At 34.1% G+C, this 26904-nt stretch overlaps 1 protein-coding gene and 2 long non-coding RNA genes across 3 annotated transcripts in view; all 3 read right to left on the bottom strand.

Annotated features, from left to right (window-relative positions):
- Positions 1-374: 374 nt before the first annotated feature.
- The window catches only part of Pur-alpha (Purine-rich binding protein-alpha), a 55800-nt gene continuing 29270 nt past the window's right edge, over positions 375-26904 (bottom strand). Inside the window, exon 10 of the mRNA XM_088230769.1 lies at positions 375-674. Coding sequence (XP_088086895.1) covers positions 628-674 — 47 coding nt within the window. The 3' untranslated portion in view covers positions 375-627. The remainder of the gene's footprint in view (positions 675-26904) is intronic.
- On the bottom strand, positions 16994-19510 carry LOC148278872 (uncharacterized). Its single transcript, XR_015823049.1, has 2 exons — positions 18510-19510; positions 16994-18073 (listed from the first exon to the last, which is right to left on the bottom strand). It is a non-coding gene; the product is annotated as an uncharacterized LOC148278872 (long non-coding RNA).
- Positions 22227-24537, bottom strand: LOC148278873 (uncharacterized). The gene is made up of 2 exons (XR_015823050.1): positions 23465-24537; positions 22227-23209 (listed from the first exon to the last, which is right to left on the bottom strand). It is a non-coding gene; the product is annotated as an uncharacterized LOC148278873 (long non-coding RNA).

A 26904-nucleotide genomic window follows, 5' to 3' on the forward strand; every position in this document is an offset into this window, starting at 1 on the left:
AGTATATGTAGACTGCAGACTAACCATTAATTTACTGATAACTTATCGAAACCACTATAGCTAGGGTATATCTAGAAACGTATAAGGTGACGCAAAAGTCATCACCCTATCGGAAGATGCCATAATTCACCACTGTAATTGGGCCTCCTGGCCTGTTGTGGTGCAAAAATAAAATGAAAATGAAAATGAAAAATGAAAATAACAGCAATCTCCACTATTAATTAGGTAAATCTAATTCTCAAGGCACTCTCTTAATACCCATCCACAATTCCTCTTTCTTCTCTAACTCATATACTGTCCATGCGGCTCGACTGTGAAATCAGAGATGCTACTATAGTATCTCTTTTTTTTTTATTATATAAATAAAACACGAGTGATACTTTAATCCACAAATTTGGAATATCCAGTGACCGGTTTCATCGCTTTCGCGACATCTTCGAGACTGGTATCTTTATTAAAAAGTTAAATGTATTTATACAGAACATAGGTAAGGATACATAATTCAAAATTATATGTAAGTAAATTAAATAAAGTTATTTTTATCTTAAGGATCATTATCGACAAATTTTCTATGGGTTAACTAATGAATGGATATAATGTTATTTTAATGAGTTTAAGTATTTTATTTTATTGTTGGTGTCCCATCCTTCGTGAGTGTGGTTTTGTAATGATTTCTGAAAAACAAGGGGTAAAAAGTCATTAGTAAAATTATATTACAATGGGTAAAGTAATGGAGAATGCACATGTGTTATCTGTTCATTAAGTAATTCTACGTCGGGTTTATTTTTTAATCTATTAATTTCGAGAATTTCTAATTTGTCAAGTTTATGGCCTTTGGGTGCAATATGAATTATTTTTACATTATTTTTTAATTCGAAGGAATGTTTGTTTTCTATTAAATGATTGGCAAAATTTGAATTATCTTTATTATTAGACCATGATTGAAACCGGTCACTGGATATTCCAAATTTGTGGATTAAAGTATCACTCGTGTTTTATTTATATAATAAATTACAATGAACTTCCATCAAGAATTTTCACTTACAAACTTAAATGTTATAGTATCTCTGTTTAAATCACGTCTGAAGAAACATCTCCTTTCTCTTCCTTAATCTCTCCTCTTTTCCTCTTTTTTCCTTTATCCCATTGAGTAATAGTTGTGATTTAAGATAATTTATAAACAAATACGTTTATTTTTATATATCTTTAGCTTTTTAATCTTTATTTTCTATTGAATATGTTTTGTAACTTGAAATATAAAAATAAAACTGTTATTTTTTTAGTTGGTTGGAAGAAATTGCCATTTGGCAGTAAGCCCGCCAACGTACAAATAATATCATGTTAAAAAATAAACAAATAAATAAAATAAAAAACCACCGAAATTCTTCATAATAATAAGGAAATATCACGGATTTTTTTACAAGTTAAAATTGATAAGTGGCATAAAAAAAAGTTTAAATTTATAATTTTTAAATCCCGCGAACACGGTCCATGGCATTGGCCACGCCCCTAATACGCCACGATTCAGTTAAATTTTGAGCTTTATTTGTGACCGTTTAAATTTAAATAGAACATCGTCACGAATCTTGATGTCGCAATTGTCAAGGTCAAACAAACCGCGTTTTTGCTCAAACATATTTTTTCCACAATGTTTTGAGTGTGTCCAAATGCTCGTAGACTGGCTGGATTCCCTTCCTATGTTACACGGTGTGTAAATGGCCACTTAAACCAGCCAATTACAGGTCATAAATTCCTAGACTTCTATATTATCTTCTCAAAAGTGTTTTTCCTTTCTGTTGCAACAAATTTAGACTTATTTTTTAACAATTACATTTTTTAAATTATGCATGAAAACATTTCTCCGCAGTATCCATATTGATTTTGAAAATACAATTCTTCTTCTTCTTTTTGTGCAGGGTGTCAGGTGTCTCCGACGTTGGCAATCAGCTCTAAAAAGGCCTCTCCGTTTTGCGCTGCCCGGAACAACTCTTCTACACATCTCATTCCGGTCCGGGGCCCCGATTACAATGGGAAGTTATCTTCGACTGACTTTAACTCTTGTGTGGCTGTGATGTCACACTAGTCGACATAGGACACAAGATTTGATATATCTCTCTTATAACATGAGCGGCGTATTTGTGATTTTCAATTTATTTTGCTATAACAGGATTAAATTATATGTTTATTCCCATAAATTACTGAAAAGGAGTTATTTAACAGTAGTCTCCATGTTTTCCATTTTCCATTTTTCAAATGTCTGAACTTTAGAATATTCCGTCTTTTACTAGTGGTAATACGATGTTACATCACCGCGCGCAAAGGGATTATTTACCACAGTCTTTTAAGAGTTAAAGAAAAACCGATATTTGTGTACGAAAATGAGTATATTCGCGTGAACATTTAAAGTATCTTCGTCCGCAACCTACGATATAATCGAATATATGTAGAAGAAAAAAATGTATGCATATTTTGATTTTCATATATTGAGGGGAGATCTTTAAGCCCACCATCCACCCGCAGCTGTTATAGAGTCTTGGGGGACTCTCTGTCAGCTGCGCATATAAAAAAGTTATTATAAGTATCCCTAAGGAATACAAACTCTATGCAGATTAAGGATGGGGGAGGAGAATGTATGGACAGAGGCCGACACGTCGTCCCCACCCCTTTAGGATCCCCTCAATGCCTCTGTTTTTTTTTATTAAAAAAATATGTATTTACACAAACAACATTCATAAATAAACGTATCCAAATATACAAAAACGATTGCTTTAAACTATAGTAACACAACAAACATAAGTAAAAACACGGATGTTTACAATGAGAGAACGGCTTTGAATAAAGAAGGACTCCCTGGGTGGTCAGAGGCAGAGGATCCAAATACAACCCCCGTAAGGGGAGGACAAAACAATAGAACGTGTGCGTTCCGCTCGGAATATAGTAGAAAATACAATTATTTTTTCTAAATACATTTCATATGTTTTTATTAGTATTCATGGTAAGTGAAATTTTTCTGTTTTTATTATGATCAAATTATGACTGCAATTTTTGTGTTCTGCCGGTGACAACATATTTATTTATTTATTCATTTACATGGCGAACAGAGCATTTTACCTTACAAAAATACGTTTAATAGAATAAAAACTCTTTAATATATCATCTCTGTTGAAATCAATTTCTTTTTATGTTCCCAACCTCAGAGTAATAATGCGTCAACCTATAGAGAAGCCCTATCACTGTTTCATATAACGCAAGCGATGTTGGTTAGCAACAAATTGGCGGCCATTTTGTTTGTTTGACAACATAGGCATAACGGTTCTATCGGATGCTTTTGTCGCTGTGCTTGGCTTTTTTATAAGTATATTAAATGCAAAGAGGAGTAAAAATATTATAAATACAAGAAAAAAAGTAAATTTATTGCAACAAAAGGAAAGCATTTTTGAGAAGGGAATAAAATATCGCTTATATAACATAGGCGTTGCCTAATAGGCGAAATGGTTCAGCCGGATAAATCTCACCCACATCATAACAGTTTTACTTCCCAAAAGTCAACAGATGGAAGAGTTGAGGAAATGTGGATGTTAAACGAAAATAAATATTTAATGTTACACAGTATGTAAAGTGGCCACTTAAACCAGCCGATGACAGAGGTTACAAGTCCTGAAAATGTCTAAATTTCCATATTGCTTTCTCAAAAATGTCTTCCCTCTCTGTTGCAACAAATTTGGGTGTTTTTGTGTTTATTTTTCGTAATTGTTGCATATTTATTATTTTTTACGATTTCAATTGTTGAAAAATTATACAGTAAACAAAAAAGCATGAATTTTCACCTTTTCTAGTTTTTGGGTATGTCAACATCAAATATCTGTGGAAAATGAAACGTCAAACTGTCGATAAATCATAGAAAATCGTTTAACATATTAATCTGTGCTCTTTTGAATATTTAAGCGCGCGTTCCAAATAATTCATCTCGAGTGTCTGTAAATTTCCCGCGCAGCCGTCTCCTGTCACTTTTCAAACACGTATGCGGAAAAAAGATGCGAAATATTTCCCATCTCTATCGTTTCGTATGCGTGCGAGCGGCGCGGGAGACGTGCACATGGTAACAGTAACAGCTGTAAGGAAAATGAGAATGAGAGCACTCGAGAAATAATTCCGAAGGAAAAATCGATCCTCCGACGCAGTCCGCCATATGTTTCGTGCGCAGCCGCGGTAAAAGGCCCGCGATAAATTTGGGATAAGTGCTGCCAGTATAAATAAAGTTAAAGTAATTATTCTTTAGGATAAGTACTCAGGTTTAAAAAAAAAACTTGAATAGAAAATTCAATCGATAAATAGTAAATAATTTTTGGAATTCAAAACAAATTAAATGAGGTCAAAAAAGAGGTTCTCAGAAAAGAGAAAATAAATTTCATCAACAATATTGTGAGTTTTTCTAAATGTTTGTAGGAAATTATTACATATTACAACAGACATGGGTATAGAGAAGAATTTTGAAGAAGAAAAAATAAAGGAAGTCAACACATAAACAAGGCTTTTGATCTGCCATTGATATTTAAAATATAGATTTTTAGGAGGGTTAAAACATGCAAAAGCTCGATATGGGAGACTGCTGCGTCCGTTTTTGTACTTTCATATAAACAAGCACTATATGACAATGTCTTGAGTATATCCAAATGCTTGCAGACTGGCTGGATTTTCTCTAGTGAGTTAATATTGAAATTTGATGCAACAGAGAGGGAAAATATTTTTAACAAGAGAATATGGTAGTTTAGGCATGTACAGGGCTTATGACCTGTCAGTGGCTGGTTGAAGTCGCCACTTTACACACTGTGTAACATTCAACATTCTGCCTATGTTTGAACATCCACATTTCCTCAACTCTTCCATCTCTTGACTTTTGTGGAGTAAGAGCTGAAAACTTTATCATGTGGGTGAGATTCATCCGGCTGAACCAATTCACCTACTAGGCAACGCCTGAAAACATTTTTCCAATCTTTATACTTCTTTTACCAGGTAGTTAATTCAGCAGTGTTTTGAGTGTGTCCAAATGCTTGCAGACTGGCCAGTCTCCAGCCAGTCTGCAAGCATTTGGACATACTCAAAACATTGTTGAGTTCTTTAGTTGCTCTTAGATAGGGGAGATCATATATTTCTATATTCAAAATGGATAATATTGCAGTTTTTCTCATTGAGTGTAAGTAAGCTTGAGTTTGTCCATTTAGTCAACATAGTCAGGTCTTCGTTTATGTCATTATTTGTTGATACGTCTGTTTGATTTTAGTCCAATGTTGTCGGCATACATAATAATTTTTCCATTAAAATTGTAAAGTGATAAGTCATTAAAATATATATAGTGGACCCAAAATAGATCCTTGTGGTACACCAAAATTTACTGTTTGTATTTATTTGTCTTTATTTTTTATTTACATATGTATACTGCTTCCGATTTGCTAAGTATGATTTTAGTAGTTTATATAACATTGAATACAAAAGTTTGACCATTTTGTCAGTTGGTTCCTTCGCCTGCAATGGACTCATATTATATCCACCAATAAACAGCTATAAAAAATAGCTTAATACAAATCTTGATCAACTTTCACCGGTCTGTTATTGGTTAGTTGGAAGATATTTATAATAATTATATGTACAAAAGTTTCATAAATAAAAAAAACTAAATTAATTTTACCAAATAAAACACATTATCATTTTACATTGTTTATTTCATCATTTATCATAAACTCACACCATTCTTTATATCTTGACTGAGGACACCGATACAAATAATAACACATGTGTCCAGAAAATAAACATTAACCTCACTTTCTGAGAGCAGCGCGCGCGACGCCATCTTGTGACAACTTCACACGCCAGAGTTCTCAAAAGGTGGAGGAAAGAAAATAACCCCTGCGTACAATGCAAGAGACGATAATTATACAACATTTGTAATGGAGGGATGATTATTGAAGTGATTACTTTAAATATCTGTACAAGTCAGTTTGGGTAAAAACGCGCCATTTTCTTTTAGGCTGATATAAGTTTGTTAACATTTGATCCATAGATAACTGGCAAATTCAAAATAAGATTAGATCTTGTAGCATAGTGTACAGATAATATTTTTCTAAGATATTTACAGAAATTCTGTATTTTTTACATTGCTCAGTTAAAAACTGTTTGAGAAATCAATGTAACGAGTTTTTTTGTTTGTTTTATATCTATAAAAAATGCCGCGTTGCTCCCAAACATGAGTTAATAAAAATCTGACAATAGAGAACAAATTGACATTTGGCTTAAAGCTCGAGAAAACTATAATGCTCTTTACATTAATTTCTATGGACAATCAATTGATTATGTAATTTGAAAAATTAGATTACAAGCTGTGATATATGCGTAAATTAAAAACATATTTAATATACGGAACACACATTGTCTCAATACAATTTTGATGCCAGCATCCATCGATTGAAATATTTTTTTTATTTTGTTTTCGCAAATTTATTGACTCCATTAAGGAGTGCGCGAAAATTAGATTACTCGCTGCAAAGTCATTGGATTAAATCACCTTCCACGATTCTAATTCAAAAAATATCTACTATTTTAGTTACAAACGATAGTTTATTTGTTTTTTTTTTTTATTTAAACGCCCGTATGGGCCAATATATAATAATATTGTTAAAGGTAATATTATTATGTTCAATAGAAAAATAAAATAGTCCTTCTCACAAACACAACACCGAGATATTTACCAATTCGCATTGACATGTTGATAAAAAACTGGCTTCGCGTCGATCCGAAGACACGAATTCGGTACGCGTACATTAAAAACTTTGCGAGTAATTTTTGGAACAACCGAATTCAATATCGAACGGAATAACGCGAATTTGATATTACATTAATTTATTTCGATACATTGAAAAAAATTCATTAAAACGATAGATTGTTGTGCACTTAACAAAATAAAAATAAAATCAGGAAAAACTACATGTAATTTTAATTATAAATGTTATTATAAATATATTATCTTTTAGAAAATGTTGACTCTAAATCAATAAAAAATAGTTTATCTACTCTTCCAAACGCTCAAAGCGCACTCACACTAAACACTATCATCACATCCAGGGCATTATTCTTTTCAAGGTATTTTCAATACATTTGACTTACTTCTACGACTTAACCATAAACGCCTTCACAAAGCCAATAAGACATTTGAGATCTCATTGTGAAAAAATTAAGTACTTAGATCTTGCTCAAACCATAAATAAATATAGCCGGGCGATTACTACAATTATTCTCGGATCAACCTTAATGTACCTCATCGTAACTTGCGTTCCGATGCTGTCTTCGCTGTGGGAAATTCTAAATCCAACGTCGGATTCTTTTCCTCTCTGGCGAGGATCCTCGGAACAGTCAACAACATCTCACCAAACGGTATAGTTGATGTGTTCCTAGTGTTGTCACTCCTGACTTGAGGTGACACACTTGCCATGTCTGCCTAGATCACGCCATGACTATGTCCGATGTACATTTAAATAGATTCTAAGATTGTTAAGGTTTAGTTAACACATTGTATTATTTATCATTAATGCCAATTTATTAGGGCTCTCATAAACCTTTTCATGAGCTCACTTTTTTTAAAAATAGATAACTTCAAAATCAGGGTTTGATTTTTTGTTAACCGCAGCTAAGTCACATCTTATCATTTTTTCAAGACGTGATGCATTCAAACAATATTATGATGATCAAAATAAAAACTAAACAACTTTGATTTTCAACAATGTTTCGAGTATGTCCAAATGCTTGCAGACTGGCTGGATTTTCTCCCTAGGGAGGTGTTCATATTTTAATTTGTTGCAACAGAGAGGGAAAACATTTTTGAGAAGTAAATATAGAAGTCTAAGCATCTATAGGGCTTATGACCTGTCATTGGCTGGTTTATGTGGCCACTTGACACACGGTGTAACATTCACCATTCTGCCCATATTTTAACATTTATATCCCTTCAATTCTTTCATCTTTTGATGTTTGTGAAGTTAAAGAGCTGAAACCTTTATTTATTCGGATGAGATTTTCAGGCGTTGCCTAGTATGAAGGTGAAATAATTCAATTACACGAATCTCACCCGCATAAATAAAGGTTTCAGCTCTTTAACTTCACAAACATCAACAGACGAAAGAATTGAAGGGATATAGATGTTCAAATATGGGCAGAATGGTGAATGTTACACAGTGTGTAAAGTGGCCACTTTAACCAGCCAATGACAGGTCAGAAGCCCTGTAGAAGCCTAGACTTTTATATTACCTTCTCTAAAATGTTCTTTATCTCTGTTGTAATATGTTAATATCAAGCTTCTCGGGGAGTTGAATCTAGTCGTTGTCTATAAAAATTTCGACAAACTCAAAATATTGTTTATAAAATATGTGATTAAAAACAAATTAGTTTTATTTTTGCTTTAATTATAAAAAATAACCACAACTGTAGTGCTTAATATAAATTTTTTGATATTACGCTGATTTGAATGCACGACTTTTCTATTTAAAAATGTGTCTTTAGTGGTTAAATAAAAAATGCTGATTTCAAAGTCACCTGTCTGTAGTAATTACCCTGCGATATGAAATAAGATTATATTTAAATCATCGCACACAATAATGTTGATGAATTATATTAGATCGTAAGAGATTGCTTTAAGACATTGCTCTTCCTACTGGTGTCGATTTCGTGAGAGTCCTGACGAAGAGACGGGTACATCTCGAAACCGGTAGACATTGACAAGTCAGCGAGTGGCTATATACAAGTATTTACTAACATTAGTTAATATATTTGACCATAAAGTTAATACTTCAAATTTAAATCTTACCAAAATGTTTAAATGAATTGAATACAGTATAAATGATACTGTAGAGAAATAGACTACGAGGACATACGTCTCCTTGGCAGTTCTCACGTACACATAAAATACAATGGAGAGCCTCGATTTCAGTATTATAAATTTGGTAGAAAACATTAAAAATTATTTGTTCCGAGTTAATCTTCCACAATGAGACCAAATCACAGATCTAGATCAATTTCTAACTCACATATTGCATTGCTTAAAAAATATGAAGGATTGGAAACAGTAAATAATATACACATTTTTAAAAAGCGGTGATCCGACATCATTTCTTTACGAGTAGCAAAGCCGATAAACATTCATTTCACTCCGTGCCGGGTGGGTACTCTCCGGCTTAAATCCCGAAAGAGGAGATCGATTGGGGATAGTCAGCCTCGTAGTCGCCGCTTAGCTAACAACACCGCGTAAGTTATTTTTATTTCGTTATTGAATTGAAGAAGAATTGAACGTAGAAAAGTGAAACTGAGATAATAGCACTTTTGTGAAAAGACTGAATAATCAAATCTATTCAACAGTTTGAATGTTTTTGACTTTTACAGATAATAATAATACATTACTTTTTACAAACAAGAATCTAATTATGTATTTGACCAGTTTTAATGATTTCTAAGGTACCGTAAGATTTTTCTAGTGGTGTGTGTTTTCTACAAATTGAGAAATGCCATTTTTGTAATCGACGCCATTTTCAGAAGGTGATTAATACAGTTTTTTGTATGAAAACGGTCTGGCCGTTTTTAGCAAAACATAAAATTGACCTTACTGCATCCGATAACATCAATATCTCATTTTTCTAAAATTGTAGACTGGCTGCTTTCTGCGTAACTACATTCAATTAAATTTCAGTTTTTAATAGATGACATTTCACGGCGTAATTACTACGACTGGGTGCCTTCAAAATCAGCATTTTTAAGTTGGCCACTAAAACACATCTTCGTATCTTCCTCCGTGAATGCTACAAATAGACGAGTCGTGATACATTCAAATAATGCTATGGTGATTTGAATGCACGACTTGTATATTTGTAGCATTTATGGAGGTTAGAAAAATGTGTTTTCAGTCGGTAACTCGCAAATGTTGATTTTGAAGTTACCGAGTTGTAAAGTTCCCTCTATTATCCGGCACTTCACTTCTCTGGCCCTGCCAGCGATCCGGAGTTTCTATACAGGCAGCCACCAAGCGGGTGGCTCGGTAATTTCGAGCGTGAATTGGAGACAAGTGACTGCTTGTCGCGGGGCCAATGACCGCTGTGCGCGACGTATTCGTCTACTTTGTCTGCCTCACACCAGTCTGTTACATACATATATGTTTACAATAAACGTAGCTTCTGTCGTTTAAATGAGCCATTATTAGTGATTTCCATTAATCCGGCTATCTGCCAGATTACCGAGAGACCACTGTAGTAATTACCCCACAATTTTATTTTAACACATTTCAAGGCGTACTTTAGCGGAGCCTAATTAAAAAATAAGCAGTTTTTTCATCGTCCTGTAAAAATAACTTTAGCAGTGTTATTTGCTAAACCACGTTGCGTAGTGATTGGTGCGTTTACCTACGACGCTGTCCCGGTTCGACTTCTGGTAAGGTCGACATGAAATATCGATTCAAAAGGTTGTTCCCCGCGGCAATATTTCATTGTTTCTGGACTGGCGCATGAATCGACGTTATCGTGTTCAAATGCAGTGCGTTACATACAATCATTTGAAGAATGACATTAAGGGGTTTTTTTCTGAAGGCATTTAAGCATATTAAAAAATATGTGATATAATTTGCACCATGAATTGAGTAAAACTAGAGATCATAAAACCAGAGTTTGCTGCTAAAATTTGCATACAACTATTTAGGTAATGGTCAAAGCTCTATGAGGGTTTCACTAAAGCCCTCACAGAGCACTAAATAATTAATGCACCGCAGATGATGAAACACCTACACACATTCTATGTGAATGTGATGCTTTATATCACAAAAGAAGATGCATTAACGGGACTGTCACCCTCAATCTAATCCTCCCAATTCTGACGGCGATATGGTATGTTAGCTTGTTAGTAAACCGGAAGAAACAAGTCCGATTGGGAGAACCAGAACTGTTACCACTCCTCCACCGGCCAAATTATTCAAACCAACAGGTTATTTGTTGTATAATGACATATTATATTTATGAAACCAATCCTTTATAATTTAAAGGGTAACACTCAGCGCTTGGCCTAATGGCGAAGCGTTTGCGGCACGGCGAGGGCGCCAGTGTGCTCACCATGGACACTACACTCGTTACCATATGTTCGGGTTCCCCGCGCCCGCGCCGCAAACGCTTCGCCACTACGGCCAGGCATTCGAAGACACACACACCTAACCATCTCTATAACAATAAATTTAGAACAAATTTGGCATACTATTACAATCGAAAAATTCATATTAAAAACTACAATTATCTGTAAAAATGATTTTTCTTAATCGTTAAAAGAAATATTGATATGTGAATAATATACTTTAGGTTAAATAAAAACAAAATTATTTACGACAAAGAAATTACAGAACTGGTATTACATTCAATATTATGTACCGCCATTTTGGTCGACTTACATACAAAAATTAGAGAAAAAACAAACAATCTTAAAGTACATCTGACGCTACTTGACTACAGTGCAAACATCTACAATAATAGAAAAAACTAAAATAAATTAAGATAGTTAAATTCAGAGCCGGACCGAACCCACCGTAGGTTCAGTTGGCACAGAGAACCAGGCACTTGCTAACAAGGGAGGGGAGAATAGTATGCAAGTATTCATTTACAAACGTGTATATTCCCGTCCCTTTTCAGTAAGTGACGGGGCTGGTCATTTTGGAGTTGTTTCAATCGCCAATTTTAAAATGTTGAGATTTTTGACAATTGACGTACGCACAATTTTAACATAAGAAATTTCGAGTCAAGTTTTAAATCTTAAAAAAATTGTATTACACTTTTAAATATTTACAATTTTGTTTAACACAGGTGGCTTTAAATACTTGTCAACAGGTTTCGAGGTGATCTCCCCATATAAACATATATCTCTCTTTAACGTTTTGAACTTTTGCGTTGTAGTCAAGATTGACCAAAGCAGAGTGTAACGCTCTGGCAAAAAGCACTAGGTCAGCACATTGCGGTCATTGAAGGAGTACTCCCAATGGTTTGCTTTCGACCTAATGAGGGTTATAACAGCCCTTACAGGGCAATGTAGAATGATCTCTCTGAAACTTCTCGATGTAGGTTCTACAGTGCAGATAATAAAACACCTTTACACATGTTATGCGAATGTGATGCTTTATATCATGAAAGAAGCCGCATCTTCGGGGGACCATTGGTCAAACCGAAGATGTGAGAGCACTCGCCCCCTTCCTAATAGTCTGATGCTTAAAGGACTTGGGTTTGAAGGAAGAGATTAAGCGATAGATACGAAACCACTCGCTCTCAATTATCTTTAAAAGGTTAGGCTTGGAGGACGAGAATTAATTTATCACGATCCACACAAGTCGTAGTGACGTCAGGAGTTTGTTTCGCACTGGCCCCCATTTAAAATAATAAAATGTGTTGTTTCCATGCGAGCTTTTAGAAACAATTATCTCCCCTTCGTCGGGACATTAGCATTTGAAAATTAGTGTTATAAAAATTTTAAACAAAAAAAGTGTTAAAACCATGTAAATAATTCAATTGAGACATAACATTACAAAAATGGCTATGTATAAGTTATCCATAGTAAAAATTGAGTTTGGCATTGTTTGTTAGACAGAAGAATTAGTCAATTGAATAAATATGATGTCAGATCAATAAATTGTCTTACGAAAAATTATGCATACACCAGTTATCAATTTGACCATATCACAAATGAACTCAATCAGTTTGAGAAGTGTGATGCAAAAAGCAACATTTGTTTATTTTAGTTCATATAACTGGTCTAGATTTCTCGTTAAATTAAATTCAAATAAATGTGGATGCAGTTCACTTTTAAATAACAATCAAATTGAAAACTTTGACAAAAAATCAATGTGTTTCTACAAAATTTGAAATGGGTTTATATTCTGATAATAAAGACGTAAAACCTCTTTAAGAAGGTATTATGAAATTTTGGTTATTTACTGTCTCCGAGCGGATGAGAGTACAGTTCTGCGCGTAGAATAGAACCAGAACCCTGCACGAGTGTTTTCGACTCGACGGCCGCTCTCAGGCTGGATGTGGAAAGAGGAATGTTTAGGCAAACATCCATATTTCATATACACACAGTCTATCTCTAAAAATGCATCCACCTTCTTATTTATCAACCTAGGCCAAGTTATATGGTTCTAATAAATAAATAAAAATGTTGCTTTATTTCGAGAATAATTATTTTATAATATTATCATGTCAAAAGACTCATTCCGTCTTTCACTTCCTAATCCAAAATCATAGAGAAAAAATTATAAGATATTACGATTAATTTTACAACAATCTTAAATAATATTGGCAGTAGATTTTTTTAATGTTAATACATATAATTTTAATGAAAAATGTGTGAATAAATATTCATATGAATGCTTTGTCTCAGTCGCGCCGATATTTTATATTTTGACTGGTTCGAACAGGATTGCCAGAGAGCGAATTATTTTTATGACGAAGTCTAGTGATTTATTTATATTTATGTGTTTTTTATTAATATTATTTTTAAATAAACAAAAAATTACAATGGCAAAGGTATTATTTTTTCCGTGCGCTGTTGGTTTCTATAAAGGTTTCAAATGTGCATTTTGAATCACCCGAAAATGAGACATTTCGCGCTCTACAGGACAAACAAATCAAATCGAATCGTATCAGGATTCTAGAATTGTTTGTATAGTCAGTCATATAAATGCGTTCACTGATCCGTATAGGACGTACCACACTTGTATAACCTACTAAAGAAGAAATTCTAAAATACGTTTGATACGATTCGTCCTATGTGAAATATGGGCGCTCACCTTTACACGATGTTTTTTAGAAGTGCTGAAGTGATAGAAGGTGGGCGTGACGTATGACGTTAAAGTGACGTGAACTGCGAGCCGTTTTGTATGTACCCATTTTTTAAATTGAAAATCAACTTGTTTTTCGTGCATTGGTAGTTACATCATTAGATTTGTAAAAATCCCCATTTATGAGAATACCCAATTGTACTAACTCAACTATTCATAACAAACTTTAATTTATACTTGTCACGCTAACCGCAAGAAATCTGTGTTTTTTTTAACAGGCTTTTAGATTGGCATACTAATTTGTAATTGACGGCGAAATAGGCATCCACATACAAAATGGGTTTTTTTTTGTATAATTTAATGTTTGTATAGTTTTCATGTTCCGGAAAACATTTTAAAAATTCAATAAGAAAGTTCAATGCTACGGGAAATTGGATATAAAAAATGATTTGAATGCCAAACTTTGTAAAAAATTATAGATTTTTAAAAATTAATAAAAATTATTTTTAATAAAAATTAACTACTTTGAATAACGAGTTCTTGTGAATCAACTGATGGTGACGAAAAGCCGATTCACCAATCAACAGAACTCACCGTAGAGAACTTGAGACGTCACAGGAGGAGTAATTTCAAAAGTTTAAAAAATCATAGCGCTGATAATAGATAAAAAAAATTTTTTTGGCTTAATTTGATGGTCTATTAACAAATTTTTTTTTCTTCAAAAGACCACTAAACAAGCTCATTTTGATAGTAATAAACTACCTCAGCTCGCTCAGATAATAAAGCGCAGCTCGCTGCTGTTTGAAAATAGAACATAGACAAGTAATGTGCGGTTAGAAGCTGTCGACTTCAGAAGATATTTTGTGATTAAAGAAATCTTCTAAAATAATTAAAGTTATGTTTTGGAGACGTATAATTGAGTTAAATTTCTTGCTGAATATTATAATTATAAAAGTTTTACATATTTATTTACTCTGGCAATCCCGTCATTCCTAATGTCACCTTCCTACATGTCCGCCCGGTTCAAACATCGCCAATTTCCAAAATCCTATCACATTTTTAAATACATATATATATATAATTATTTAAACATGTTATCTAAGCGTTAAGATTAAAACTTAGGAAAAAATTAAAACTGTATTTGAAAAAAAAATAGTTATACGTATTTGAATTTATGGATTTAAAAAATCACATTGACGCGGATGAAATTACGATATCCAATGAAATACAAGACAATATTAGTGTCCACCGCTCGGGAACGATTATTCTGAATGAAAATAAGACAAATGAATCCACACTTCTAGAACGAATTCTCATTCTTTTGTTTTAAATTAATACAAAAGAAACAAAAATTGAATTAAGATATGAAATAAGCGATAACTTGATAAATTTAAGCAAGTAAGATAGAGGATGTGATTCTATTAAATGCTGCGAACGCCCAGTTTTATTCCACCGGCAACACTACCGTTTAGTCCGACTCGTAAGCGCGTGATCATAGCAGATAACGGGAGGATGTAAGGTGAGTTTCCGGCGCCTCCAAACTAGAACCGACCAGCTAAGGGAAGGTAACTCCGACAGAAAAATTCACCAGAGAAGGCAATGGGAAACAACTCGGGTCATCTCTCCCCAGGACACTGTACAGCGAGTATATCAACAGGCGGTCGTCCCGACTGCGGAATATAAAAGTAGCGCAGGTCATGTTTTCGCTGCAGTGATCGCCAACGTCAAGGGGAACCGACGACGATGAATATCTCCTCGCGTGAATATTCGCATGTGTTTCGTTATCTTTCACATTTTGTTTCAAATCGTCAAAGGCAATGCGATATTTGCTACATCTTGGATGTAGCTATAGTCCTTAAAATATAGCTTGATTAAAATGACAGCTGTCAAACTGATGATGGGAAATTACTGATCACTGATCAAATCGATTTTATCAGTTTTTTCATGCAAACATGAAACTCTGTTTCCAATAATTGATATAAAAACATAAAAACAAGCCTATTATAGTGTGTTTAACACAATTATTCACCAAAAAATAAGACATTTATACTTTTTATTCAATCAATTTACATTGATCAATTTGTCCATCTCTAACGTTTTTGCAAAATGATGTAACCTTGTAAGAACATCGTTAATAATTAGGTTTATTTTAGTTTTTTTTTAGTTTTAAAGCTGATTTTATGTATTTATGTGTCAAGCATTATATTAAAAAAATAAATTAACATGCCAGATACAAATGATTTTTCGCGAGTCAATATAAATAACTCCTTATACGTTACTACAAAGTTATGTCGTCACTTTTGCTGACAAATGTCATTCTAATCAAGCTTTATTTTAAGGACTAGAGTATACGAATAACATATCTATTAATTAAACAACATTGATAGCAGTCAAATTTGTGAATATGACGAATCATTAATAAATATTAAAAGGCGTTATTTTCCAGTGTTGCATTTGCCTATTTCCCATTCAGAATAATCGCAAGTGAGCCGTATGTTTGTTTCCTTTTTACAATTGGTCGAGAATCGAGAATAAGTGAATAACACAACGATATCTTTCTTCTATAATTGTTTACCGTTACTATTAATCATAAAATTGTTTTCTTTTAAGACAATAAAACTAACAACTAACTTAAGTGGTATCATTAACCTACACCTTCATATTATCAAATCTTTCACAATTATTTTTTTTATACGCACGTGTGCGCGAACATTGTCATCAATTCGTGTCAATTCGTATCCTATCCACCGTTACAACTTCGAAAATTATTTTCTCCCGACCGCGCTCGGATACAAAATCGGCTGTTACCACCCTAGAATAAATCAACTTACTTTGCATACTTTAAAAATTTTTAGCATCTTTCTGATAGTTGTAAATAATTGAAAGGAAAATATGTGTCAAGTTACGGTAGAATACAAATTCCTCAACAAAAACTACTTTTACTAAACATTTTTTTTTTTTTAAAAGAAATATTTGCGTTCTTATGATTTACCCAAATATTTAATTTTGAGGGCCATTTTCAACGAGTTGTAAATAACTCACTATTAGAAAATGGAATCAAGTTAGGGTAGAGTGGGATTCGAACCACGGACCTTCGGTCCGTGAGTCCGAGACACTAGCCACAGGACCACAACCCGAATTAACATCTGTTTTAAATTTTACCATATTTTTTATGTATGTACTATAATCTGCCATTTTCAGTAATTGGACACACATAAAAAAAACATTCTTCGAGAAAAGGGTGCTGTCCCGAAACCGGTAGACGTATAGTCGACTGTAACACATTTCGATTTTTATTATTTTACAATTTCTATTTAAATCGTTGACATCCTAGGGTGGTGTACATTTCATTTTTTATAATCAGTGTTAAAAATATAATATAAAATTTGGTCGAAAATATTCCTAAATGCTAAGACAGATATTTGAGTGAAATTTTCAAGTGATTATTAAGTCGAGTTTAAAATTTGTTTGACGCGCGCGCAGCCATTTTTTCAAATCTAGACACTATCGCATACTGATTTTTTTTTCTACATATGCTATAGAATCTAGAGGAGCTTACCATAGCCAATACACTGATTCGACTCTGCATGTTTATATGTAGAGACGTAGAACAGGGCCGGACTATTCAATTTATCGCTCCCGCGACATAATTACTAATGTTTTTTAATTTATTTCTCCTGACATTTGAAGCGAAAAATTGTTCACTGTTCGGGAGCAATAATTTCGATTGAATTTTTAGCGAATTCAATTCCAAAATTTAGTTATATTTTTTAAGACAGACACTATTTCGGTTGGTCATTCGACCTCACAGCGAAACATCTACGCTATAACTTCGAAAGATTGCGAATCTATTGTATTACGTAACATCGAATTACAAACATTTCTAATGTTAGATTACTTTTCCGTCCGTGGTTAACTGTCCGTCTGGAGTTTAGCGTCTGTAACACTCGATAACTCTTCCCGTCCGTTTCCCGTTAAACTTAAAACTCCGGCCCCCTGTCAAACCGTTGCGTAACTTCATTCGCGGAGGAAAATTGTTAAAATAATAGAGAACTCATTACAAGGTTCTACGCCGCCCAGCAAACTATCAGACTTAGCTTTATCGATACTATTCGGAATTCCAAGCTTCAAAATGTCCCTAGAAATATTTACACCAAAAATATTATTATAATTTTTTTTCAGTTAGAACAACAGCAACAACAACGACAAACAATATGCATAGAATGCCATATCGCTCTATTATTATTATTTTATTATTTTATTTTATTTAGAAAACATACAGTCATACAAAATCAGTATTAAAAACAACAATTTTTTAACATAAAAAGACCAATTAAGTTTTCATAAATTAAAAAGATATAAACATTAAATGTGACAAAAATAAAAAATAAATAAGAATTTTAAGTGAAAAAAAGATAATTGTTGACATTTGCGTTTTCCATGGAGGTAATAAATTAAAATAAATAAAAATACCGAATGTACACTCCGAGCCATCCACGCACACACATGAACGCACATATAAAACATACACAAACATATACATTACATGCGGCACATATGCATAGCATAAACCACTCAAGATGTACATTCAGCAACTATCCCAAATAATCGACCCCATGAAGAAATTTTCTGTACAAATGCAACGTGCAGTTAAAAATGTCTACATCAATACTGAGTCCGTTATAATTGCATACAGACCTCGCTTCCTCTATATTCACACATCTTCTCATGCACGCACGCCGATTATGCCTACTCTTAACATGTCCATCCCCGGGTATTTGTTGGATTTGATCGTGCCATATCTTTCTCGGTCTTCCTGATTTATTGCATCCATCACCACTCGCACCGTAGATCCTTTTAACCGTTCTTTAGCTGTCCATTTGCCTTACATGTCCAAACCAACGCAGCGCCCCTTTCTTGATTCTGCTCGTCTCAGCCTTGCATAATGCGCGGATCTCGACATTTGCGCACCCATCATACACCGTTTAACACACATTCGCCTGAGAGATCGCATTTGACAGCATCCAACCTACTTTCGTAAACGTTTTTCCCAATTCCACATTACATTTTATTTACAGTTATTTACGATAAATACACGAATCTGCTTTCGTATTCGTGTCCCGACTTGCTGGAAATAAAATCTGTGTTAAGTCAGGAATTACGGATGAGTTGAGAAGTAAAATAATTGTAGGAAAACACATAAACAAGACAATATTTTGAGTTTGTCCAAATGTTTGTAGAAAAGGGCTGGATTTCACCGCTCAAGGAGTTATCAAGACTGACATATTTAAAAACAGACAGAGAATATTTTTGAGAAAGAATTATGGATATCTAAACATAGACAGAATGGTAAATGTTATACAGTGCGTAAAGTTGACAGGTTATAAGCCCATAACTCCACATTACAATCTCATCTATGTCGTAATATCTTAATAACTTATTTATTCGTGACAATATTTTGAGTTTGTTCAAATGTTTGTAGACAAAATACTGGATTTCACCCCTTAGGGAGTCATTACGATGAACAAATTACAACAGGGATGTAGGACATTTTAGAAAAGTAAATATCGAAGTCTAGGCATTAAAGGGCTTATGACCTGTCATTGGCTGGTTTAAGTGGCCACTTTATAAACTATGTAACATTCATCATTTTGCCTGTGTTTAAACATCCATATTTCTATAATGACAGGTAATAAGCCCTGTAAATGCCTAGACTTCCATATTCCCTTCTCTAAAATGTTCTTCATCCCTATTGCAATTTGTTGATATTTATTTATGTTTTATTTACATAATATGTTAATTTCATTTAATATAAAAAATTATCAAGGAAATATAATTTTTCTTTGATGTGAATGATGTTAAGACTTTCCGTTTCATTTAGTTCTTCAGGTAACTTATTTACAGTTTTAAACCCTTGTACAATGAGTTTTGAGACTCCGTTTTTTGAACGAATAAAATAGAATGTAAATAGATCTTTAAACTCATTTCTGCATTCATAAAATATTTAATATGAATTTATTTCTCATTTAACTCATTCAATACAGTTGCGTTTTTACGACTTATCCAAATATATTCACGTTAGGTTCAAATTGGTAGAAGAATGATTATTTATAAGAATCAATTCTGGTGTAAATATTAATAGAGACATACAACACTAAGATCTTTTCAATAAATATATGTTTTTTATATGTAACGACTATGAATTAAGATTATCAACAAAACATTAGGTATTCCGTAGCTGAATTTAGACCGAAAATAACTTTAAAATACACATCGATACTTCGAATTTCAAATCTGATAAAATTCATAAACAATTTCGATCGAAAAATCGGCAATAGACAGTTTTTTTTATCCAGCGTAGATGTATCGTCCCACTTTCTTTTGGCATCTCGGCAACATTTTACTCTCCAGAGATCCGATGGCTTCAGAGGATCGGTCTTGGGTGGAATAGAGGAAGTTCTTCGACGACAACATTCCAAGTCGCAGAAGGTTTGACCGATGTGTACTTCCAATATTGTCTCTCTGTGTAGCACAGAAAAAGCATAAAAGAGCCACGCTACATATGAAACTTTCAGACCAGATGAGAAACACTGAGATATGTAGTAGATCAGGAGTAACAGACGTTGTTTTTGACCTAACAAAGCTCAGCCTCATCAAGTGAGGGTTATCACTTGAGCTTGCCCAGGGCACTGCAGATTGAACAAACACCGCACTAGAATGAACCTTTCCCAAACTTCTAGATGTAGATTATGCAGTGCAGATGAGGAAACACCTATACACATTCTATAGGAATGTGGCGCTTTACATCATTAAAGAAGCTGCATCCTCGACAAACCACTGGATGTTAAAGAGCTGGCCCCTAGCCCGATATTTACGGATCAGGACTTGGAGGGCGAGAACTATTCGCGGTGGCCCGCTACAATAGATCTTCACAGGCCGCAGTGATGTCAGGAGCTTATATAACACCGACCCCCATTTTAAAGATTGAAAACAACGGACATCGCCAGAATGGTGCCTAAGTTTAAGTGGCCATTTGAGGGACATGTTGCCGAATTAAAAGACCAAAGACGGACCTAAGGGGTAGTCGAGTGGAGAGACCTTGCCAAGACGAAACGAGTACACGGAGATCTACCGCAAGTCGGACGAAATTAATAGAATTTCTGGTGGCTGAATGCAGAAAGTGCGATACAAGAATGTATAGAGGAGTATGGGGGAGGAAAATCCAGCAATGGATAGAAATGGCGGATGTACCATAGAAGATAAATCTTAATTACATGTGTTATGTGCGAAACAGAACTAGAATCTCAGAAGAGTGCTTCGACTCGATGGGTACACTCAGGAAAAAGCCCTGAGAATCCTTTTTGTAGACTTTCTACCACCCCCCTGAAGGCCTTCAGCGCCCACATGAGCGTTATCGCCCACTTGGAGAACAAGCGATGTAACAGATGATCGAGATAGGCTGTATTTGGCGTTCAAAAGTACCATATATTTGAAGCAGCCTCACCAGAAGCCCCTGGACTGAGGCAGGAATGTCACTATTTACGTTGACGATTACCAGCATATTCAATTCAATCCACCGTTGTCTTTTGCCAATTATTGTGCCATATTTTCTTGTTTTTACCCTTACTCACACCTAATGGTGCATGGGACACTGATTTGTACACCCGCTGCGTATTTCAATCACTTTTTAATCGAATTTGTTAAAAATCTATTTAATCATTTGCTTTGTGTCCAGGCAGATGAAGAATACAGTTCTGTATGTGAAATATAATCAGACCCTTGAACAAGTGTTTTCGAATCGATGGCTGCTCTCAGCTGAAAATCCTGACAGGAAATCGAATGGAGACAAGTTCGCCTGATTAAGTAACCATTGGTATGTACCGACTACGCCTTCCATTCTTGAGGTCCTGGATTCTTGGTAGGATGGATGTGAAATATTGATTTAAAAGGTTGTAGAAACTGCAATATTTCGTTGTTACTGGACAGGCACCTTAATTGCAGGACTGATCACCTCGCTTTCATACAGCCGAACCGAATTGAAATATGCTGCATTTGGTTTACTGATACAGTGCCCTATGCGCCACTAGGTGCGAGAAGGGGAATGATGATGATTGTTGTGACAGGCGTCTGAAGGAATTAGACAACATACACAGCAGCATCGTAACAACCGTCAAGAAGTAAAGAAAAATCCATTGGCAGCGCCACGTACTGTGGGTGCCTCTCTTAGCCTTAACCACACTTGCCTACTTCACAAGACATCTAGTTCTCTTGTCTCGTGTCATCTTGTCGGAGCCATTTGCAATGAAAGTTTTGGGCGATCGAAATACACATCTACGCTAGATTCTTTTTCCAAATAACACATATTTTTTACGGATGCATTTTTAATTCGTTTCTTTACGTAATGAATATTTCATTATTAATTGATGAATGTACAATCACAAATTACAACTTTTAAATAACTCCTGATAACTTTTTGTTAGAATTTAAAATCCTACTAGAACCTATGTTTATTTCACTATGTAAATATTATTTTAATAATGCAATGTACATATTATGTAACTTTAGAATAATATAGTGAATCTGGTTAACATATTTTATAATATTAGTAGTAGTTTTGTGGTGGCGCTGACGATTCGGGATTATTTCACAATAAATAAATAACTATATTTTGAAAATAAATACAAACATGCTCGATGCCCGTTTGATGAATGCGTATACGTTTTTGACGTGAGACGTTTATATGCCTATCTGTCAGCGGCGAGCGGTGATATCTTTTTTAGGTAATCTACAAAAAATGTGCATTAATTTGTACTAACAAAAAAGTGATTAATTATGAATGCCTTTTTTTCTGTGGTTCTGTGAAAATCAACTCAAACAACAATTACTATTAACTTTGCGATATACGTAGCTTTATTCTACACTATTTTAATGCAACACTTGTACAAAAGTTTATTAAAAAATACCACAGTGACATTCGGTAGATATTTCCATTAGGATTGAAATGTCAACTTCCATTTCAAATGAATAATGCCAAAAACGGCCACTTTGAACGCCACACGAGCTATGTGTATATAAGAGCCTTAATGAGATTATGCTTTTTGACGTTACCATGAGATGACACTTGTGGTGTCAACGATTTTTTTATGTTACCATGAGGTGACACTAAACTTGTAGTCACTGACATATTTTCTAGACACAAAAAAATGAAGGTGGCGGTCAACGGCATATTATTAACGTCACCATGAAATGAAGCTAGAAGTCATCAATATATTTTTTAGGGTTATCTTGAGATGATGATCGTGAATTTTTTGCATTACCATGATATGACACTGGTGGTAAACGACATATTTTTTGTGTTACCATGAGATGACACTCGTAGTCAATGACATATTTTTTGCATTACCATGAGATGACACTCGTGGTCAATGGCATATTTTTTGCGTTACCATGAGATGACACTCATAGTCAATGACATATTTTTTGCGTTACCATGAGATGACACTCGTGGTCAATGAATTATTTTTTGCATTTTCATGAGATGACGTGGTAAATGACATATTTTTTGCGTTACTATGAGATGACACTTGTGGTCAATGACATATTTTTTGCGTTACCATGAGATGACACTCGTGGTCAATGGCATATTTTTTGCGTTACCATGAGATGACACTCATAGCCAATGACATATTTTTTGCGTTACTATGAGATGACACTTAGGTTACCAACGAGTATGTTTGTATTTACTTACACACATAAATCACGCACACACGCAGAGATGTACGTGCGGGTGGCATGAAACAAAAATAACAAAAGAAAACGGTGAAAGAAATGAGAGCTGCATAATTTTATCACAGAACGGCAGAATGTTTCTACGCTCTTTCCTCCCGGCATTTGGTTGTATACTGAAAGTCGGTGCATACTGTACAAGAAAACATTTTGTTAGAATTTGCATGTTTAAGTCTGACCACAAACCGTACTATGACAAACTAATCAATTCTGAAGGCTGGCTGGAGCAAATTAGCAAATATATATTATTTTCATATTGACATGTGAACAAATAAAAACAATGAACAGTCCTCAGAATAAGTTATCCCAGTGAGGACTCTCCAATGGTCAATATGATAATTCATTATTGAAAAATAAGTCCTCAGAATAGGACATCCCAGAGAGGAGGACTCTTAAATAGTACGAACATATGGATATTAACAATTAAAATGCAAAATGCAGCACGATACCTCTCCTCTTCCTTATCTTTGTTTTTTTACAGCTAAAATATAATTTATTTTGTATTATTCTGTGTCCAGGGGGATGAAAAATACAGTTGCGCGTGAAAGAGAACCATAACCCCGGATGAATGTTTTCGACTCGATGGCTGCTCTCAGGTGAAAATTCCAAGTCGGGATCTAGTAGAAATAAGTCTGCTTCGTTGTGTAGTTTGTGTATCGAGGTCCCAGATTTACTTTAAAGGTTGTTTGAGCTGCAATATTTCATTGTTCCTCGACTGGACCTCGACTGGACAAATGCAGTGCCGTGCGCACCACTGGGAGCGGAAAGGAGAATGATGATGAAAAATTGCTATTTGTTCTGTTCATGTTTTGTACAGTGTGCATCGACTTATAAAAAGTAACATAAATTCGTAAAGTGATGACGCCTAAATTAATTGAAAAAGACTAATACAAAATGCAGAATAATTTAACAACAAAATATTTTATATTTCTGTTTTTTTTACAACGAAACCATTGAATGTATTTTCATTTAATTTGTTTTAAAATTGACTTGGTTTCACTGAACTTTGACTCACAAATTATTTTAGTGTTGTAACACTTAAATATTACACAGGAGGGGTAGATTTGTAACATATGGTTTGAAATACTAAATTTAAATATCTTAGATTTTAAGATATATGAATCGAAAGTTTTGTTTAATTCATAAATAATTTGATTTTATAATTAAATCCAGAGGATCAAGAATAAACATGTGTTTTAAATTGCAGAAAATACTAGTGCATTTAAGTCAATTTGGATCAGAAGAAATACACATAGATTTTATGTAAATTAAGGGAAAATACGAGAGTTTTTTGTTTAAATTACAGAAAATACTAGTGTTTTTGGTTTAAATTACAGAAAACACAAGTGATTATTGTTTAAATTACAGAAAACACAAGTGATTATTGTTTAAATTACAGAAAACACAAGTGGATATTGTTTAAATTACAGAAAATACAACTGTTTTTTGTTTAAATTACAGAAAACACAAGTGGATATTGTTTAAACTACAGAAAATACGAGTGTTTTTTTATTTAAATTACAGAAAACACAAGTGGATTAAAATTAGAACGCCATCACTAGAACACATGAAGATCGACGATCTATTCTATATCCATACTTGATCTCAATCAGTAACACTACAACGGCACACATTTGGATATATTTATATTTAGAAATACTATTTGTACACGATAATTATATTTCATTTTTACACAAATATAAATATTTATCAATAGACAATATATAACAAAACAATAAATTATTTACCTCGAATGCTTGCAATATACCACACGTACATATTATTCACGCTAATTTTGATACAATGACTTGTATTTTTACAATATGAGAAGCTGGAATAACAAACGTCCATACAGTTTGTAGCAAAATGCGATTTATAAAGTTAATAAATGAACTGAAGGCATGAGTGGAAAATTTCGCAAATTCAAAAAAATGTATTTTTTTACATAAGACACATAAATTTTACATTATGAATTGAGGGTCGCGGCAGGGCAAAAGACAGCCGACACAGGTCTAGATTTGGAAGCTGCGATGTTACAACGCGGAATATGGGACAGGATACAGGTGAAGAAGCTGCTGGGCCAGGAGCTGTACCTTTTAACATCTGGTGACACAGCGGAAAAACGGGGATTGCCGGCAGGGTGGCAACACAAACAGCCCCAACCGAGCCAGGTTGACACGAGTAGTGGTCGCGGAACACCAGAGACCCCCAGACGCTAAGGAGCGCGCCGAAGACGATCATCCCGGGCTATACAGAACGGAGAGCCACGAGCAGCAGACAAACAATTATTCCATTGTGAAAATACCCTTTGAAATGATTTTTCAACTTAAAAGGAGAGTCATAGAAAATGAAAAGAAAATCACCGCCCCTTCAATGTTAAGCTTTACTCTGCGCTTTAATACATATTATGTGGTATATTGGAGGCGCTCTCTTTTCAAGCTATGCATTTCTCACTCAAAATTATATCTTCATTTTGCAGCTAACAAAGGAAAAAACGATTGGCAGAGTGCGGATTCGCCGAATCGACAGTTGGCCACGAATCTCGCGCCCCAAACAAAGACGTAACGTAAAAAATAAATAAAGGTATTCTCTTCCGAATTCGCCGAGCGCCACCAACGTATTTGGAAATTAAAGTAGTCGTAATAATAAAAATATAATTATATAGATTAAATCGTAGCAGTGGGAACGTTATACGCGTATTGTACTAAAACTAGGTAGGAAATACGGAAATACGATAAGCGGCTTGATGTAACACGCCAAAGACAGCCGAAAACCGACTGTGGAATAAAAAATACAGAATATCAATTATTAAAATTAATACAGACAGTTGAAAAATAATCCAAAAATATCTGTTACCTAGCTGTAGGTATTTTGTATGAGAAAAATTGCAAATATCGAGCCCTGATCAGCTATTAACGAGTCACAGTGAAAGCACTCTCTTCACATACCCGAGAATCATTTTAAAGACTGAAGGTCTTCCTATCGGTTTCACTGATACTAAAAAAAAATTGTCAATAAACGAGTTACTTTGTAAAATGTCAATTTTAAACTGCGAATTTTGAAGACTTCATTTTAAAAAACTTAAATGTCACAAATCAAAAATTTTTCGGGAGTGTTTAAACTGAATACAAAGGTTTCATTGCTGTTTTTATGTCTTTTGATGAAATAAAATCATAGATGAAATAAAATCATAGATGTACTTCAAGTGCACTGTATAGAAATTGAAAATTCTATAAATATTAAATAAGATCGTCGGGATCGTAGAACTCATAGACGGGGAA

The sequence above is a fragment of the Micrasema longulum genome, unplaced genomic scaffold (assembly GCF_059751315.1).
Source record: "Micrasema longulum isolate JH-2025_06_02 unplaced genomic scaffold, ASM5975131v1 h1tg000817l, whole genome shotgun sequence".
In the NCBI taxonomy this organism is placed as follows: Eukaryota; Metazoa; Arthropoda; class Insecta; order Trichoptera; family Brachycentridae; genus Micrasema; species Micrasema longulum.